The sequence below is a fragment of the Ranitomeya variabilis genome, chromosome 5, assembly GCF_051348905.1.
Source record: "Ranitomeya variabilis isolate aRanVar5 chromosome 5, aRanVar5.hap1, whole genome shotgun sequence".
NCBI classification, from domain to species: domain Eukaryota; kingdom Metazoa; phylum Chordata; class Amphibia; order Anura; family Dendrobatidae; genus Ranitomeya; species Ranitomeya variabilis.
In genome coordinates this window covers 223,918,784-223,936,679 of record NC_135236.1, presented here as the reverse complement: position 1 = coordinate 223,936,679, position 17,896 = coordinate 223,918,784, and the positions used below count along the sequence as shown (strand labels likewise).

The 17,896-nt window shown below is 42.0% G+C and overlaps 1 protein-coding gene across 1 annotated transcript in view; it reads left to right on the top strand.

The window, feature by feature from the left end:
- The window catches only part of ADAM10 (ADAM metallopeptidase domain 10), a 232,388-nt gene extending 220,601 nt beyond the window's left edge, over positions 1–11,787 (top strand). The window contains exons 14-16 of the mRNA XM_077263832.1: positions 4,758–4,978; positions 7,828–7,954; positions 9,204–11,787. Coding sequence (XP_077119947.1) covers positions 4,758–4,978; positions 7,828–7,954; positions 9,204–9,298 — 443 coding nt within the window. The 3' untranslated portion in view covers positions 9,299–11,787. The remainder of the gene's footprint in view (positions 1–4,757; positions 4,979–7,827; positions 7,955–9,203) is intronic.
- Positions 11,788–17,896: the final 6,109 nt, after the last annotated feature.

Genomic DNA, 17,896 nt, shown 5'->3' with positions numbered 1-17,896 from the left:
ATCTAAATATCGTCCATGCTCTGCCCCTGAATAAATTGCCCTTCACTATGCTTCCAGCTCAAAATATCCCCCCACACACTGCCTATCTCCTAGATAACACTCCAAACTGCCCCTTGAGTATGTCACCCAGAATGTCTCTCTGCATAATGTCCTCAAAGCCCCTTGCTATACTATTCCTCCTTTCACAATCCTCCAATTGCCCCAAAATGTACCCACACCGTAACACCAACCCTTACCTTCCCACCCCCGCCACCCTCCTCTACAATGAAAGCACATTTAATCTTCGGCTCCTCTTCGAGTGCTTACCATTGCCCACTGCTTCTTCACCAGCAGCATCGTGATGAGGTCTGTAGCGTGCTCCCGTCATCACTCCGCTGCACACCAAGGTCTGTGGCTGACAGCAGCTCTGCTCTGCCCCAGTCTCGACGCAACACAGTATTCAAATGTATTTGTGTCTTTTAGATTTAAATACATTTGATTATATGATGAAAGGAGTGGTGTCTCCCGGACAGCTTCACGGGCCGCACAGCATCCCTCGACAAGCCGTAGGTGGCCCACGGGCCGTGTGTTGTGCAGCTCTGGTCTAGAACATCACTGTAGACTGCACAATTTTTTTGAAGTGCATTATCCAGTTTCCTCCTTGCGGATTATTCCTTGTGGTTTCTCTAGATTGGGCGATAAACAATCAATAGATATTGACGTACTCAGTCCAACGATATGAATCCAGCTAACACACTGCAACCTCTAAAAGGTTCAATTTTCTTCTTTAAAACTTTGATTTACATTGATTCATGAATCAAAATGTTATTGTTGACTCAAAATAGATACCGCGCTCAGGTGTTTAAAATGAACTGCCTATGATAGCCCGGATAAAACACGAGAGTGTGTAATGATAAAATCCAGTGATGGTGGGCCCGAAGGTACCCACCAAAATACCTGTAAGTGATTATGAGAATGCACTGAACAGCAGGGTACCTGTCAGCTGCCCTGTACGGATATCAGTGCACAAAGGTTCCCTCAAAATATAAGTGTTGGTTCAAAGAACCCTTACCGTATGATGCCACTGATTGCACGCTGAGCACTTCCTGGTGTATATACAAGGGGGCGTGCAGACTATCGTAGGTGGTTGCGACTGGCGCACAGTAATCCTGCGGGTGACGGGCGACAGGTGGGCACACAGGTAGTGGTCCTGCGTGACCTGCGTGGGGTTAGGCTAGTAAGTGCAGAGCCAGAGAGCGCCCCGGCCGAAGGCGTCCCTGGTTGCACTTAGAAACAAAGATGGCCGACGCTGCTAAGCAGCGGGTGACGTCACAGGCCTAAGGAGCCCTGCTGGGACCAAAAAGCAAACCAACGCGTTTCAAAGGGTAATCGCCCTTCTTCATCAGGGTTGGAGCCTGCAGGAGGGCTCCTCCTCAATATATGCCTTCACTACCCCTATGTGCACGCCCTCTAAAGCAAAAAACCCGCTCCAGTCAGCTCAACTGTCAGTGAGCTACGATGCCTGCCACTCACACACTAACCAACCCCCTATAATATACAGAATGTCCCTTATTGGAGGACATAGAACAATGTACCTAAATCGGAAAATGACCATATGCTGTGTATGGAGGAATTATTAAAAAATGTGTACATCCTAAACAATAAATTAACCTCCCTTTTATTAATAAAACATGCTAAAATAATAATATTTGTGAAATTACACACACGGAAAAAATATGTAAAGATGCACAGACGATATGCTCTCTACACTAAAACGGCGTATATACGCCTAATCAAACACTCATAGACCAGTGTACTGATGTCTCCACATAAATTACATGTAGATACATGGGGACTGTACAATCGAACAGGGCAAAAAGCGTAGTTCCACATCACCTGTCTGTCCAATGTACCTGTACTAAAAAACAATATAAAACCATATAGTGTTAAAATCATACCATTAAAATGCGTATAATTCAAAATCGTGGTTCAAACCTTTAGGGGTGAGGCAATCTAACCTGAATATCCATTCTGACTCAGCTTTGGACATTTGTTTCAGGAAATTGCCCCCTCTCAAATTTTGGCGGACTTTCTGAATTCCGCAAAAATGCACGTCCTCCACTAGACCTAGACCCGACCCCCAAGGATTAGTGTCTATTTCCGAACAAATTAAACAACTGCCCATCATAACACAATTCCACGCGGGATATAAGCAATTCCAGGGGATTATTCGGAAACATTGGGCAACCCTGCAGAAGGACAGGATCATAGGGGAACATTTACCGTTATACCCCAGGTTTGTGTACAAAAAAGCTCAGACGCTAAACAATTTGTTGGCCCCTACGGCCAAACTGGCCTATAACAAGCAGGATTCGTTGGGGAACCAGTGATCCAATCCCAACGGGGGTTTCGTGTCATGTGGGGGTTGTTATTGCTGTATTCATACAGGCAGTAAGAGAAGCTGCCAAACTACATTTAGAAATTCCAGTGGCACGGAGATATTCAATATCCGTGACAAGATAACATGTTCCTCAAAAGGCATTATCTATTTGATTCAATGCCCCTGTGGAAAATTGTATGTTGGCAGGACCAAGAGAAAGCTAATGATACGCATAAGAGAACACCTGAGAAACATACAGAAGGGGTTCGTAGGCCACCCCCTATCTCGCCACTTTAGGGAGGTGCACAATAGGAGGGTGGAGGACGTGCACTTTTGCGGAATTCAGAAAGTCCGCCAAAATTTGAGAGGGGGCAATTTCCTGAAACAAATGTCCAAAGCTGAGTCAGAATGGATATTCAGGTTAGATTGCCTCACCCCTAAAGGTTTGAACCACGATTTTGAATTATACGCATTTTAATGGTATGATTTTAACACTATATGGTTTTATATTGTTTTTTAGTACAGGTACATTGGACAGACAGGTGATGTGGAACTACGCTTTTTGCCCTGTTCGATTGTACAGTCCCCATGTATCTACATGTAATTTATGTGGAGACATCAGTACACTGGTCTATGAGTGTTTGATTAGGCGTATATACGCCGTTTTAGTGTAGAGAGCATATCGTCTGTGCATCTTTACATATTTTTTCCGTGTGTGTAATTTCACAAATATTATTATTTTAGCATGTTTTATTAATAAAAGGTAGGGTAATTTATTGTTTAGGATGTACACATTTTTTAATAATTCCTCCATACACAGCATATGGTCATTTTCCGATTTAGGTACATTGTTCTATGTCCTCCAATAAGGGACATTCTGTATATTATAGGGGGTTGGTTAGTGTGTGAGTGGCAGGCATCGTAGCTCACTGACAGTTGAGCTGACTGGAGCGGGTTTTTTGCTTTAGAGGGCGTGCACATAGGGGTAGTGAAGGCATATATTGAGGAGGAGCCCTCCTGCAGGCTCCAACCCTGATGAAGAAGGGCGATTACCCTTTGAAACGCGTTGGTTTGCTTTTTGGTCCCAGCAGGGCTCCTTAGGCCTGTGACGTCACCCGCTGCTTAGCAGCGTCGGCCATCTTTGTTTCTAAGTGCAACCAGGGACGCCTTCGGCCGGGGCGCTCTCTGGCTCTGCACTTACTAGCCTAACCCCACGCAGGTCACGCAGGACCACTACCTGTGTGCCCACCTGTCGCCCGTCACCCGCAGGATTACTGTGCGCCAGTCGCAACCACCTACGATAGTCTGCACGCCCCCTTGTATATACACCAGGAAGTGCTCAGCGTGCAATCAGTGGCATCATACGGTAAGGGTTCTTTGAACCAACACTTATATTTTGAGGGAACCTTTGTGCACTGATATCCGTACAGGGCAGCTGACAGGTACCCTGCTGTTCAGTGCATTCTCATAATCACTTACAGGTATTTTGGTGGGTACCTTCGGGCCCACCATCACTGGATTTTATCATTACACACTCTCGTGTTTTATCCGGGCTATCATAGGCAGTTCATTTTAAACACCTGAGCGCGGTATCTATTTTGAGTCTTCCTTTTTGGTCTTTCAGAAGTGGCACATATTCTGGAGATACCAGCAGCTGGGTGTTTTTTACAGAGCAGCCCCACAGTTCTCAGTGGGAAGAAGTGTTGAGCGCCAGTGTATTTGTATTTGTAAAATGTTATTGTTATTGTGTTTGGGGAACCACTAAAAATATTTTCTGTAAGGATGTAACCTAAAATGTTTTAATTCAGTGAGAGCAAGCAAAAACTGCAACAAAAACGATGGAAGTCCGCCTGTGTCTGAAATGCTGGATTTCTACAGCTATGATGGATAGCCCTGAACTTGCCATTGACTTGTGGTGTATCTCCAGAATAGGACTTGATGTCAGAGTTAATGCATGGAAGTCTTTGGCCCAGATTCATCAACATCGGCATTGTTCACACTGGTTTTATTGGGGAGATGTGATGTAGTCAGATGCTCCTGATTCATTAAGGGACAAGTGGCGTACACCTTACCACAAATCCTATTCCATTCCCTGGTGGAGTAAGATTTGTGGCGTAGCGATCGCCGACACTCTTCATGAATTTGACAAGTGGTGATTGCCACGATCCTATTCTGCCCACTTTGTCCGAGCTGGCCAAAGTGACACCAACGCTAAAAGTCACCAAATTTTATCACAGCCTCAAGTTGCACCAACATTTTCTCACTTTTCAAAACTTTTTACGCCAGAATACTTGTGTAAAAAGTTTGACAAATTGGGCCCTTTGTGCCTGTATTATATAGATTGTATTATAAAATACTTGGTTAATGTGGATCTGATGGATATTCTGTCTGCTTGCAGTGAAGCCTCACACATGTGCCAGCACTGGCTCTGAGGTATGGAGAGCCCACTTCAAAGGGAAAACGATCACTCTGCAGCCTGGGTCACCGTGCAATGAGTTTAAAGGCTACTGTGATGTGTTCATGCGATGCCGACTGGTTGATGCTGATGGACCACTAGCGAGGCTAAAGAAGGCCATCTTCAACCCCGAGCTGTATGAGAACATTGCAGAATGGATTGTGGTATGTATGACATTAGAAATACTGCATTGTTTTTATTATTTTGTGCTTTTAATTTCCAGTTTCTAGCTTTATCATGTACTTGGCTTAAAATGACATTTAATTAATTTACAGATTTTCATGTCCCTCTTGGTGTTTTCCTGACCCATTGGTTTTCACTAGCTGGCTTGAATAGCAGAGAGCACATTCACGTTAAAGGGGTTTTCTGTTTTCATGTATTTTTATGCTGATGGGCTTGCGTTGGAGAAAAATAATAAAATCCATTTAATTCGCTCTCCGCAGGTCCAGCGATGCCTTTCTGTCTTTGTTGTCAGGTTGCAGCAGTAACATGAAAACTACATTGCACATGTATGCTGCAGACAATCACTGTATAGCAGCAGCTAGTGATTACCTTGGCGTCACCGCTGGGCCAGTGATTGGCTGCAAATGGACGGAAGTAGTTTGACTCTGACAGACACATGTTTTTCTAGGATTGGATGTGTCCAAAGATGGCAAGCAAAGATATACACCGTTAATGTTCCACATCTAATGTATACATTATGCCCCCCACGTATGTTCTACTAGTGTCCTGCGCGAATCGGTCACCATGAAAATGTTGTGATAGACATTCAACGTAAATCCTCGCTTTTTTTTCTTTGCCCCTACACTTCCAGAATAAGTGGAACTTGAAGAAGTGGAAAATGTTTAGTCTTAGGCTACTTTCTATCACGTCTCCAATGTCTGTCATATATTAGATGATTTCTGCCATTGTTGTACTCACCAGCTTTGTAGAAAGTTGGCCAGTTTTAAAATGGGATAATCCTTTATTGCCATGTTTAGATTTGTAGGCAGAGTTACTCTTCAGTTCCCAGTTATATGGAGGGTATATGGTCTCCATCCTGTGACTATGAAGTGTTTGGCCAGTTTGCCTGCAGGCCTCTTGCTGTACTGTGATATTGTAGCGGGAACATGCAGAAGTTACATTTTACATTGTAATGGCTCCAATCACAGTTTTGATATCACTGTGGAACGTTACATCCATTATTTTTACCTTTAGCACGGTGTTATACAACACTTTGATGGAACCACTGACAATCAGCTGAAATCTCCGAGAGCACCATCAAGTGTTACATTTCCAGGCAGCGCCACCACCACTGGAAAAACACATGACATAGTTATCATTCACATCACTTCACTATCCGAATAATACATGGCGGGTTATGTCCTTCAGAGATGATGATTGAAGGTCTGAATATGGTTTCCACTGTAGACAATGGAAAATTTCCCCAAACCCATAAGTGTAAAGCGGATTTTTAAGCCCAAGACCCTTTCAGAGTTACGTTTGCAGATCGGTTACCTTGTGTTTTCATTTGCTTTCCGAGATCACTGTTTTTTCTTCCTCCGCTGCTGTTCTAGTCTTTAAGCCATTTTTCGAAATCCTGACTTGAGGCCAGATTGCCAAGTATCCAACATCTGTGAGAGACGTGTACTCTAATTTTTTTCACTGAAAGTTGTGTCCCTGAGCTGCTGTATCCAAAGCCTATTACTTTGTTTCCTTCCGCTGATTTTGTAAATCTGTTAGCGTTTGAGTGGATCTTAGAAAGTCTCTGTAGGATCTGGAGGAGGCTGTAGGAAATAACATGGCACATTTTTAGCATCAATATAGAAATAAGCAAGCAGTAATTCAGATGAAACGTACTCTCCTAGCTCTCAGTACCGTATATTACTTACCAAAGCATACAGATTTTCTATGGTGTATGTGCCCATGTTGCAGAATAGAAGCAGAATTTTCTGCTTCAATTCCACATACCCTTGGCAGGAAGAATGCATGCGGATTTAGATACGGTTTAGGCTCGTTTTTACCACATATTTACCTATTTTTCCATGTGTTTTACAAGCGGTTTTTTAATACATGTCTATGGGTGCGGAATTGCCGCGATTCCATAAAAATAATGAACATGCTGCGTTGTTTTCCACGATGCGTTTCCGCCTTGGAAAAAAAGTCTCAGCATGGGCACATCAATTGCGGAATGCATAAGTAATTTATGGGATGCTGTTTGTAAGCGTTCTTTAAGCATTTCCGCAGCGGGAAATCGCTGCAAAAACTCTTTAAAAAGCGCTATGTGAGCAAAGCCTTAAAGTGCATTTATTCCAACATTTCTTCACTAAAAAAAAAAAACATATCAAATCCACTTCTAAAAAAGAGGAGGACGTTAAAAAGAAAAACAAAAAAAAAAGCTAAATTTGAGCAGAATCTGTGTATTTTGGTTTGGATACCTGCAGAGGACACTCGTAAGAGTAAGGCCATGTTCTCGCTTAGGCCATATTAGATCAGATTTGCTCAGCATTGTGTGGTTATTTGCCAGTTGCCTATACATGGTAAATAGTATTGATGCTAAATGTATTTTCAGCATGAATGTGCAAAGAGGCATATTATTACAGTGGATTGTTTTAGTTTTTATCTCACCCTTCCCCCGTCCCCATTGGACATCTAAGAAGTATGTAGTGGAGGGTTGGTTGAGGTGCTTACTTGGCCTTCAATACTCCGCTGCTTAATTATATTCTGAACTTTAAGGCTAATGTACATGGGGCCTCCAACAGATAATGTCGGGGTAGAGAACGATCCGGCCTGTTTGGGAGCCTGGTAGCTGCTCTCATAGAGAACACAGGAACGCTCTGAGCCGCGCATATAAAAAGTCATTCAGAGTTTTATCCGGAAAAGATTACTTTGCATACTGTAAAAAGACGTGTATTTTGCACAGGATTAGGAGGAAGATGATGATACACACTAGAACGATCTTACTCATCACAACACCCCATTTACCGTGCAGCATGAATAATGTGATTTTTCTTTTTCTCTCTCTTCCCTTTAGGCACATTGGTGGGCTGTGCTCCTAATGGGAATAGCATTGATAATGTTGATGGCCGGGTTTATTAAGATATGCAGTGTACATACACCAAGTAGTAATCCCAAGTTGCCTCCACCGAAACCTCTACCAGGTAAGAATACCACAAAAATAGAAACCTGTGTTGTGAAATCAGCAATATCTACGGATATAAAGGCTTAATGGAAACCTATCGATTCCTGTTGTTTTGCTAAATGTTATGGATGTGTAATAGAAAAGCTGTATACTCTGATGATAAATTTGCATGACATAACTTGCCTAAAAATATTCTTCTCTTAGGCTATATTCCCACGTTATGAACATGCAGCAGATTTGTGTTTGGAAAATCTGTTACTTATTTCAAGAAATCCTATTTAGTCGCTGCAGAAAGAGATAATCTACTCCTGATCCTGCGAATGTTAGTGCGTACTGTACCCATCGCAATGCAAAGGGTGAAATGTTTGCCAAGTCCAGTAAATGCCACAATTTTTTTCCTGTACAGAAGAAAACACAAAAACGGCGAACCAAGCATAAGTGTTCGCAGTCTGGCTTTTTGGTGATCTGAACTATTTGGCTTCGCTCACCAAAAAGGGTCAACTCTTTTGGGTCCCAAATGGATCTCTGTTAAATATATATTCATCCATCAGGTGATCACATTTAGGGTAAAATCACCACTGTCCGATGTGCTCTCGCCCACCTGCCTCCAGCCAATGTTTGAACTAGATGGGTCCGTGTTTAGGCGCATTGACAGCCGAACACACATTGTCATCATAGAAACTGCAAGTAGCACTTAAGTTGGTGACTTTAATTTTTTTCATTGCGGTTTTAATTTTGAGTGCAGTTTTCTGCATGCATTTTTTATGGTCTTTCCCACTGCTGTTTCTTTTTTTTTTTTTTGTCTTGTGCTATAAAGCTAACCTGTCGGCAGGATTTTGCTAAGTAAACTACAGGCAGTGTCAGTTTGGCAGTGTTAAACTGATGGGTGGGGTGAAGGATCAGTCTTGTGGTTCTTGTGTAATCAGTGTTAGAAGTTTTCAGTTGATGATATGCCCATGCTCTGGGGTGGGCAGAGTCTTATCTTCCTGCTCTAGGCCAGAGAAATCAAGAAGAGACCTGCCCACAGGCACAATCCTGTTCCTCGTCATAGAGACAGGCTGTTTGAGTCTGTCTCTATGTATTCGTCGTTTTGTATTTTAAAAGATGAAATAAGTTAGACATTTTCTAAAGAAGACCTTCTATCCGGTGCCTCGACTTTTTTTTTTTTTTTCTGATAAACTTCTACAAATCCATTGTTTAGTTTGAAATTTAAGCAAGTTATTTTTTATTATTTACTATGTATTTCAAGATCTACGTTTTCTTTACAGGCACATTGAAGCGAAGACGACCACAACAAACACCTCAACAACCTCCACGCCAGAGACCACGGGAAACGTACCAGATGGGACACATGAGACGTTAACTGCAGTTTTTCTTTTGCCTTTGGTTCTTCCTAGTGCCTACCATGGGAAAGATTCACTCCAAAGAAATACCTACAAATCATCACTGTTCCCCTCCTTAAAACGAAGAGTGGCATCCTGTCGTGAGGCGGCGTCAAGAACTCGCATCACATACACAGAAAAAGGATTCCTTCAACCCCTTTTATTTAACACTGTCTATCCAACTTTCGATTAAGAAAATAACCAGAGATTTTTATGAAATATTCTTTTTAACTTAATGGCATACATCTTAGAAAATATTACCACTTTTTTTTATGCCCCTCTTCATTTTCTTCAGTTCCAATTCACTTTTAGTGAAATTGTCTTTACTGGATCTTCGCTGAAGACAAAACTCGTCTTTTTTCCCCCTAACTGCCAATCGAGGCTAGGAAGGTAGAGGTCACTTCAGCGATGGAGAACGTCTCCTGCCAATGTACATACTTTGTTATATGCAGACATGTAATTATAATGTACAAGCATAAGTCTATGTGCAATTGTAAAAAACAAACAAACAGATAATTGCAATATGGATATGTTACTTTGTATTATAAAACTTGTTTTGGTCTTTTTTTTTTTCAACTGTTAACGAAGACATTATTGTTCAAGTGACATACTCAGGATAACCGATGAATTGGTGTATAAAGGCGACTGAAAATATATCTATTTTTTTTCGGGAGATGCTTTCAATAGCTGAAAGGAGTATCCATCTGCATTTTCCTTACTAAACGTCTTCGGACCAGAGGTGGTGGAAGTGCTCACGCTTTTTTTTCATTTTCTTACAATGAGCCTCTACAGACTTGAATGTGCTACAAGCTGACTACAGATGTATAAAGTATACAACTACTCTGGACATCAGGTCTCTGTGTATCATGTTTTGTGTTTTTTGTTTTCTTGTCCCTTTCTGGAAATTTCAGCTAATTTGTTAATCCCAAGAATTTTTGATTTTGGGCATGGATTTTAATGAAAAAAAAAAAAGCCTATTCTAAGATTAGCAGCTTGCAAGAAAGCAGATTCTTTAGATTTGCATATGTGCTGTAGAAGGAGGTAATGGTATTCTTTAGTGATGAATGAACGTGCTCGGATAAGGTGTTATCTGAGCATGCTCTTGTGCTAACCGAGTGACTTCGTCCTACTTGAAAAATATGTTCGAGTCCGCGCGCCTGCATGTTTGGCAATCACTGCATGTGCTGCGGCAGTCGAACATCCGCTAGACATGCAGGCGCGGGGACCTGAACATATTATTCGAGCAAGGGGAAGTCACTCGATTAGCACATGAGCATGCTCAGATAACACCTTATCCGAGCACGTTAATTCATCACTATTATTCTTCCTTACCTCTACCTATTAGCAGTGTTCTCAGCATGAAGGTGTTGAGTAAGTAACCACTAATACTTGTTGAAAAAAAGTATCTTATTTTAGTAGAATTATTTATCCATTGTCAGATTCCCCCCTCCCCAGCCCCCCAAAAATGATTTTCACACTGTGTCCCTCTGTCTAAAGTTAATGTCTGTCCCATCGTTCTAATATGGAGGAGAATAAGTATCGAATTTTTCATGCATCCAGTGCTATGCATGTCTTTGTACGGGCATTACCAAGAGCCTTCTCATTTCTTCCAATGACATCTGTGGCCGTGGTATTGGCAGCAACATGGTTTTCTTCGCGTCCGTATAGTTTTGGTCTTATTCATTGATTTCCGAGTTGGCTTTAAACACTCGTATCGTCAGTAAGACTTTTATAGCAGTTTTTTTGACTGGCAGAAAGTGAGTTATTGATGAAATGAAAAGTTTACACATCCATTCTCATCTTGACATGCCAGCAAGGTATACAGAAAAAACAAAACACAATTTCTTCCTTGTAAAATTGTACAGTGTGTGGTGTTTTTTTTTTTTTCTTTTTTTCAAAAAGAAACTTACAACTTTTTTTGTACAACGCTTTAGAAACAATTTTGTACAAGAAATGCCAGTCTGGTAGATAGACTATAAAGAATTCTGGAACAAATATATATATAAAAAAATAAAAAAAAGGTAAAAATTCTATAAAAAAAGGTAAAAAAAAATCTAGTGTAGTTTGAAAACCAATCCAATTGAATGCGTTTGTTATTGAATGGATAAGTGGGTTAAAAGGATTTTGATTTTGAACATGGTGGTTTCTTAATAGCTTTGTCAATGTAATAGATCCTTAAAATGTGTTTTTTGTTTTTTTTTTATTATAGACTTTTTTTTCCTGTGGTAAGGTTTAATGACATTTCCCAGATTTCTTTTTTTTAATTGTGATTGTTTTGATGAACAGAAATGCACTGAACCTCTCCACAGTATGTCAAGATGTGGCAAGCAAAGCAAAAGCGAAACAAATTAAATCTAATACTACTGTCAATTTAATGTCCACTGTGTTTTATACAGTATTTTTTTTGTTCACTTTTGAAATTTTTACTAAAAATTGCAAAAAATAAAATAAAAAGTATTGTGCAAACATATGTAAAAAAAAAAAAAACACTTTTTTTTTTTTTCCATGAAACTTGACTTAATAAATAGACTGGATTTAAAATATAAAATCATGGGTTTATTATTCTAGTAAAGGATTTTCATTGTAAAATGTCCAAGTCCTACTTTTAACTTTTGTCAACACACACCTTTTCTACTCTAGTATTTTATTTTAAGAACTACAATTTTGTGTCTTGCGTCCGTCCTCAGACTGCACAGCTCCAGGTGGAGGAGCGTGTGATCAGACCTGTCCATCAGCCTCCTCCAATTGACTAGCGCTTTCCTGTGTGCAGTGTTTGTAAATTGGTGGAGTTCTGGTCACGTACTTCAAGTGCCATTTTGGAAACGGAGTCTTCGGGGATGGCTGCACTAACCAAGAGGAGGGCCTGTGATTCTTACAACATTAGGAAGTCCCACAAAATCATATAAAATATGTTTCTAATATAAACTCTCGTAGAAGACCTTAAAAAAAAAAATGGCTATGATTTGGAAAAAAAAAAAAAAACTGTTCCACTGTCTTAAATATAACTGGTGAAGTGAATGTTAATGTGCATTTCTAATGTAATTCCCTGCCAAGTTTGCATACTTGTTTGAGTCTGCATCAGAAGTGATGATGTCATTATGTCACATGGCTGCTTAGTCCTATGTTTGAAGTGGTCAAGTGACTAGAATGGAACGTCACAGAAGAATCCAATCTAGTCACCTGACCATTGCAGCCAATTCTAGGCCTCAGCAGGCCTGTGTTAGAGAAGCAGCGACCTCATGTCTTCTGATGCTGGCACAAACCACTTGTGAGGTGTCTGTGAGTAAGCCAGATATGTATATTTTCATACTATGTGTTGCCTCATCCCCCACCCTTATAACCTTTTTAATAAAAATAACTTCACAGTTGGTCATACATATACTACAGAATATTTGTCTCTACTATGCATCTCCATGGTAACAGACTACAAACAAACCATGTGTAGTCGTTATAACCTGACGAATGTGTGTTAGAGGGAAGTATGGCACCTCTGAAAAGACTGGCTGCTGAAGCTGCATGACTCTGCACATAGGATCTTCTTTTACCCCCTATTTATATCCATGGATATGATTGAGACTCCTCACTCCTCCTGTAACTTTACAAAAGTTTTTGGCAAAAAGGGATTTTTGATCATTAAAATTTCATGTGCGTAATTCCAAAAAGTAAAGAAACAAAAACCTTCGGAGCTCAAAAGAACAATTTATTATTCAATGTTGGTATGAAAAAAAAGAGGCGAGTCATCCACCATATACAAAAAAGGAAAAAAGAACACAGGTGTAAACAGATATACTTCTGCTGCAACGTTTCGGCAGTGTAATGCCTTTTTCAAGCCAAATCTGTTCTGAAAATGTATATAAAATAGTGTTGAAAAAAACACAGAAAATTAAAATGCAAGAAAATAATAATTGACTTAGGACCCATGTTGGTGAAATCAAAGGGGGAAAAAAAATTACAATGTGTACAATGTAGTATTAAGAATGAAATAGGGACATACAGACACTGACCAGGATTACCTGTGTAGGAAAAGGTCTCTAGTTATGGGATCTACTCCGCAGGCCTGCCTAGAATAAATGCCCGTACATTAGTCACAAAGTCTCAGAGTAACAAAATCGCAGGGTAAAAGAAGGGAGGTAGACCGCATGAAAGTAGCCAGTAGTGGAACCAGCGTCTGAGCGGAAAGGGATGAAAGGGTTGCAGGATGCAATAGGTAGCATGAGTATGCATATTGCGGTGTGGTCCATTGGTATTTATTTACCTGCGTGGTGCGGGCGGCTCTGCGATGGCGAGCTGCCGGTGTCTGTGCCTGAACGCTGTGATCAGCATTCCTTATATGAGCGCTAGGACAGGAAGTGTTCACTACCACTTCCGGTTCAGGCCGCCCGGGGTTGACAGCACAATTGCGCGTGTGCGAGGTAGTGTCGGCCGAAAGGGGCCAAAGTACTTTGTATCCCCGTACGGGACGCGGTACGCGCATGCGCAAATGACTCCTAGTTGTCACTATACTGATGAATGGAAGGCTGAAGATCAGAGAGAATAAAATGGACCACGGTGTCTATAGGAAACAGTTAGTGAAGATTCAAAGCTGTTAAAGTGATTTGCAAAAGAAGCCGCACACAGTGGGGATAGAAAATGAAGTACGAATACAAAAGTGTGCATAATTCCATACACATAGATAACATCTTATATTGTTATATGACCCCATGGTGCCTTCAGCCCAACAATGTACAGTAGGGAATGATATGCTCAAGTACCAACAATGTGACGTTAGGGTTTTTTTTCTGCCTTCATTATTTCAATGGCCTCTCAGCTATTTCTGTCCCCTTGCAGTTGTTTGGGTTAAGTTCAGTATAGCTTATGTTTTTTCTGATCATGATGATGGAGAAACTTAGTGCAAACTCAAAGCAAAAAGACAAGGCTTAAATCTTTGCAGTCAAATGTCATGGAAAAGTACATTTATTAAAAGGGGTTTTCTTGATCTTTGAGTGCACTGCTTTTCTGATGTCCTGCTTGCCTTGGGTTGGTGTAGTCCTGCATGATTGACAGCTTGGAGCAGTGGCCCGGTTGTGCCACTGGCATGACATGTGCTCTCCAATTCTGCATTCCTTGCCTGCGAAGGTAAACTGTAGAATTACAGAATGGAGAGGATTTTTAATGATGGATAAAATGCAAAATGGTTTGTTTTACAAGCACTATTACCCATTTATGACCCCTTCTAACCAGCCTGTGGTTGGCATATATAGGAAACTGATTTTTGCTAAAAAGCCATATTCTGCTATTGCTGTATATACAGTGGCATGAAAGTGTTGGCACCTGTCACGGGTTCCTTCTCCGGTATCATACAATCAACAGAGCAAGAGAATAGTGAACAATTCCAAGACCTTTATTTAGGCAAAACACGAAAGGTCCATATATACGATCCATCACACAAAGGATAAAATATTCCAGAACACGAATGCATTTCAGTAACAGGATAAAAGTCCAACAATCCAGCACAGAGGATAACAGTCCATATTCCCTTCTTTCTCTCTGATATGCTCTTCACATCATGGTTCCACATCAGACTGATCTGTGTCTCACCTCCCTGATATTTACAAGTCTCCCCCCTCATTCACAGGCCAGGAGGGGGAAGGTCTTAGGGGCTCATTGTTTCAACAAGCTAGGTCAACATGTCATTAGCATACAATACAGAACTGTGGGGAGAATATCAGATGGCAAATAACTCATCCTACAAGATACAGTAACACCATGATAATCAGTAAAATAGAAATATACAGAAAAATGATACCCACATAGCATATCACCCCATCACAACCTCTCCCCCCTCATAGTAAGTAAGCACGCCATTAGGTCTACGCAGACCCCTGGCCTGCTCACTTTAGTCCACTTTGCTCCACTGTTTATAGTTCCTTGTACAGTGGCAGGGGTTGCAATAATCATGAGCACTTGTCCATAAATTCCCAGGTCCTGGCTTTATGGTCATACCAGGCTTTTTGACTGGACTGGGCGCGATTCGCTGATGTTCATTAGCCAAGGTAGCTAGCTGGGCGAGACAGTCTCTGAACTCTAGAACGTAGGGAATGATGGGCATTACGGTATCTGCGATATCTCCCTCCAATTGTTCTTTCAGAAAACTGAGAGGCCCACGGACCTTCTGCTCCCACAAAATGACTTTGCAACTCCCCAATGTCATTTCCAAGGAGGATATCTGCAGGAAGTCCTCCCATAATGCCAATCCAACATAGTTTTTCTCCAAAACCAAAATTGAACGTACTAAAGTTCTCTGTATATATTTGCGGACACCCTCCGCCAGGACAATGGGAATTCCTGGGCCCTGGTGAATTGCCTCGGGTCGAACCACACGGGGGTCAGCGATAGTCAGGAATGTCCCTGTGTCTCTAAATCCTGACACTTTGTATCCATCAATTAAGACATCCTGCAGGTGGCAATGCCGTTGCTGTGTATTTCTGATGGACAAAGGCTGGAGTCCGTACACTCCAGGAGGGGTATCTTTGGTGCCGTGGTCGGTGGTCCACTCTGGTGGGAGTGGTGGTTCCTTTTCCTCAGGCGGGATGGAGTGCACAAGATACACTGGACGAGGTGGGGCTCCCTCCGAATCCTTGAGGGACAGCCAGACTGCAAATGTCCAGGTTGCCCACACCCGTAACATCTCTCTGTGATACCCCCAGGTCGCGGTCGGAACTGTTGGGGCCCAGGATTGTGAGCTGTGATTGTCATCGGCCTGCGGCTGGGTGGAGGGGCAGATATAATCGGAGGGGGACGGGGCGCGGTTGAAGGCCGTGGTTCATTGTCCCGAAGCCTCCTCCATTGCGGTTGGATAGTAAGGGCCTCATCGACCATGGCTGCAGCTCTATCCACGGTGCACGGCGTGCGCTCCCAGACCCATTCCCGTACCTCTGCGGGGCACTTGGCAAGAAATTGTTCTATAAGGAACGCCTGTATAACATCTTCCACAGTAAAGGCATTTTCTGCTTCCAGCCATCTCCGACATGCCTGGGACATCTTATGTGACATCTCCGGAAGCCTCATCAAATGGCTTAAACTCTGTCCGGGTGATCCGTACAGGCTCCTGGATCGTTGGGTTTACATTCCACATTGCGTTATTCCCTCTTTCAAGCTCCATTGCTTCTTGTCACCGCTGTGCCCGGCGGGCAGCCTCCTCCTTGTACTCCTGAGAGACGCCTGGGCCCAGAACCGCCATCTCTTCTTCGTACCACACCACCCACCTGCTTTTTGGGGTGGGGGTTCTCGTCTCCAGTGCTCGTCCTTCAGACATATGGGAGTAGGTGGTCTGGCTAGCACCCACCAGTAGATCGATTAAGGCCTCTTTAGTCAGTCCCTGGTAGTTCAGGCCCAGGTCTCTGGCTCTCCTGTAAACTGGATACAGTAAAATTTCTGTACTCTGTGGTTCTCCATTAGGTTACGCTCTGTTGATCCCGCTGCTTGCCACCAGTTGTCACGGGTTCCTTCTCCGGTATCACACAATCAGCAGAGCAAGAGAATGGTGAACAATTCCAAGACCTTTATTTAGGCAAAACACAAAAGGTCCATATATACGATCCATCACACAAAGGATAAAATATTCCAGAACACGAATGCATTTCAGTAACAGGATAAAAGTCCAACAATCCAGCACAGAGGATAACAGTCCATATTCCCTTCTTTCTCTCTGATATGCTCTTTACATCATGGTTCCACATCAGACTGATCTCTGTGTCTCCCCTCCCTGATATTTACAAGTCTCCCCCCTCATTCACAGGCCAGGAGGGGGAAGGTCTTAGGGGCTCATTGTTTCAACAAGCTAGGTCAACATGTCATTAGCATACAATACAGAACTGTGGGAAGAATATCAGATGGCAAATAACAACTCATCCTACAAGATACAGTAACACCATGATAATCAGTAAAATAGAAATATACAGAAAAATGATACCCACATAGCCTATCACCCCATCACAGCACCCTTGGTCAAAATTACTGTTATTTTGTACAGTTAAGCAAGCTAAAAATGAAATGATCTCTAAAAGGAAGATGACACATTTCCTTTTGTATTTTAGACAAAAGTTTGGGCACTCTTGGAGATTTGTGCTCTCAGATAACTTTGACCAAATTTTCTGACCTTAATTAGCCTCTTGGGGTTATGGGTTGTTCAAGATCATCTTTGGGAAAGGCCAGGTAATGCAAATTTCCCAACTATGAAAACGGCAGTTAACAGGAACACTGGAGGTCAAAATAAGGGCTGGAAGGCCAAGCAAAATTTCAGTGAGCTGCTCGTAGGATTGCTACAGAGACCAATTAACCCCCGCTTGACTGCAAAAGACCTTCATAAAGATTTATCAGACTTGAGTTGTGGTACATTGTTCTACTGTTCATGGACACCTGCACAAATGTGGCCTTCATGGATGAGTCATTGGAAGAAAATCTCTTATGTGTCCTCACCATAAAATTCAGCCTCTGAAGTATGCAAAAGAACATCTAAAACGAGCCTGATGCATTTTGGAAACAAGTCCAGTGAACTGATGAGGTTAAAATAGAAGTCTTTGGCCACAATGATCAAAGGT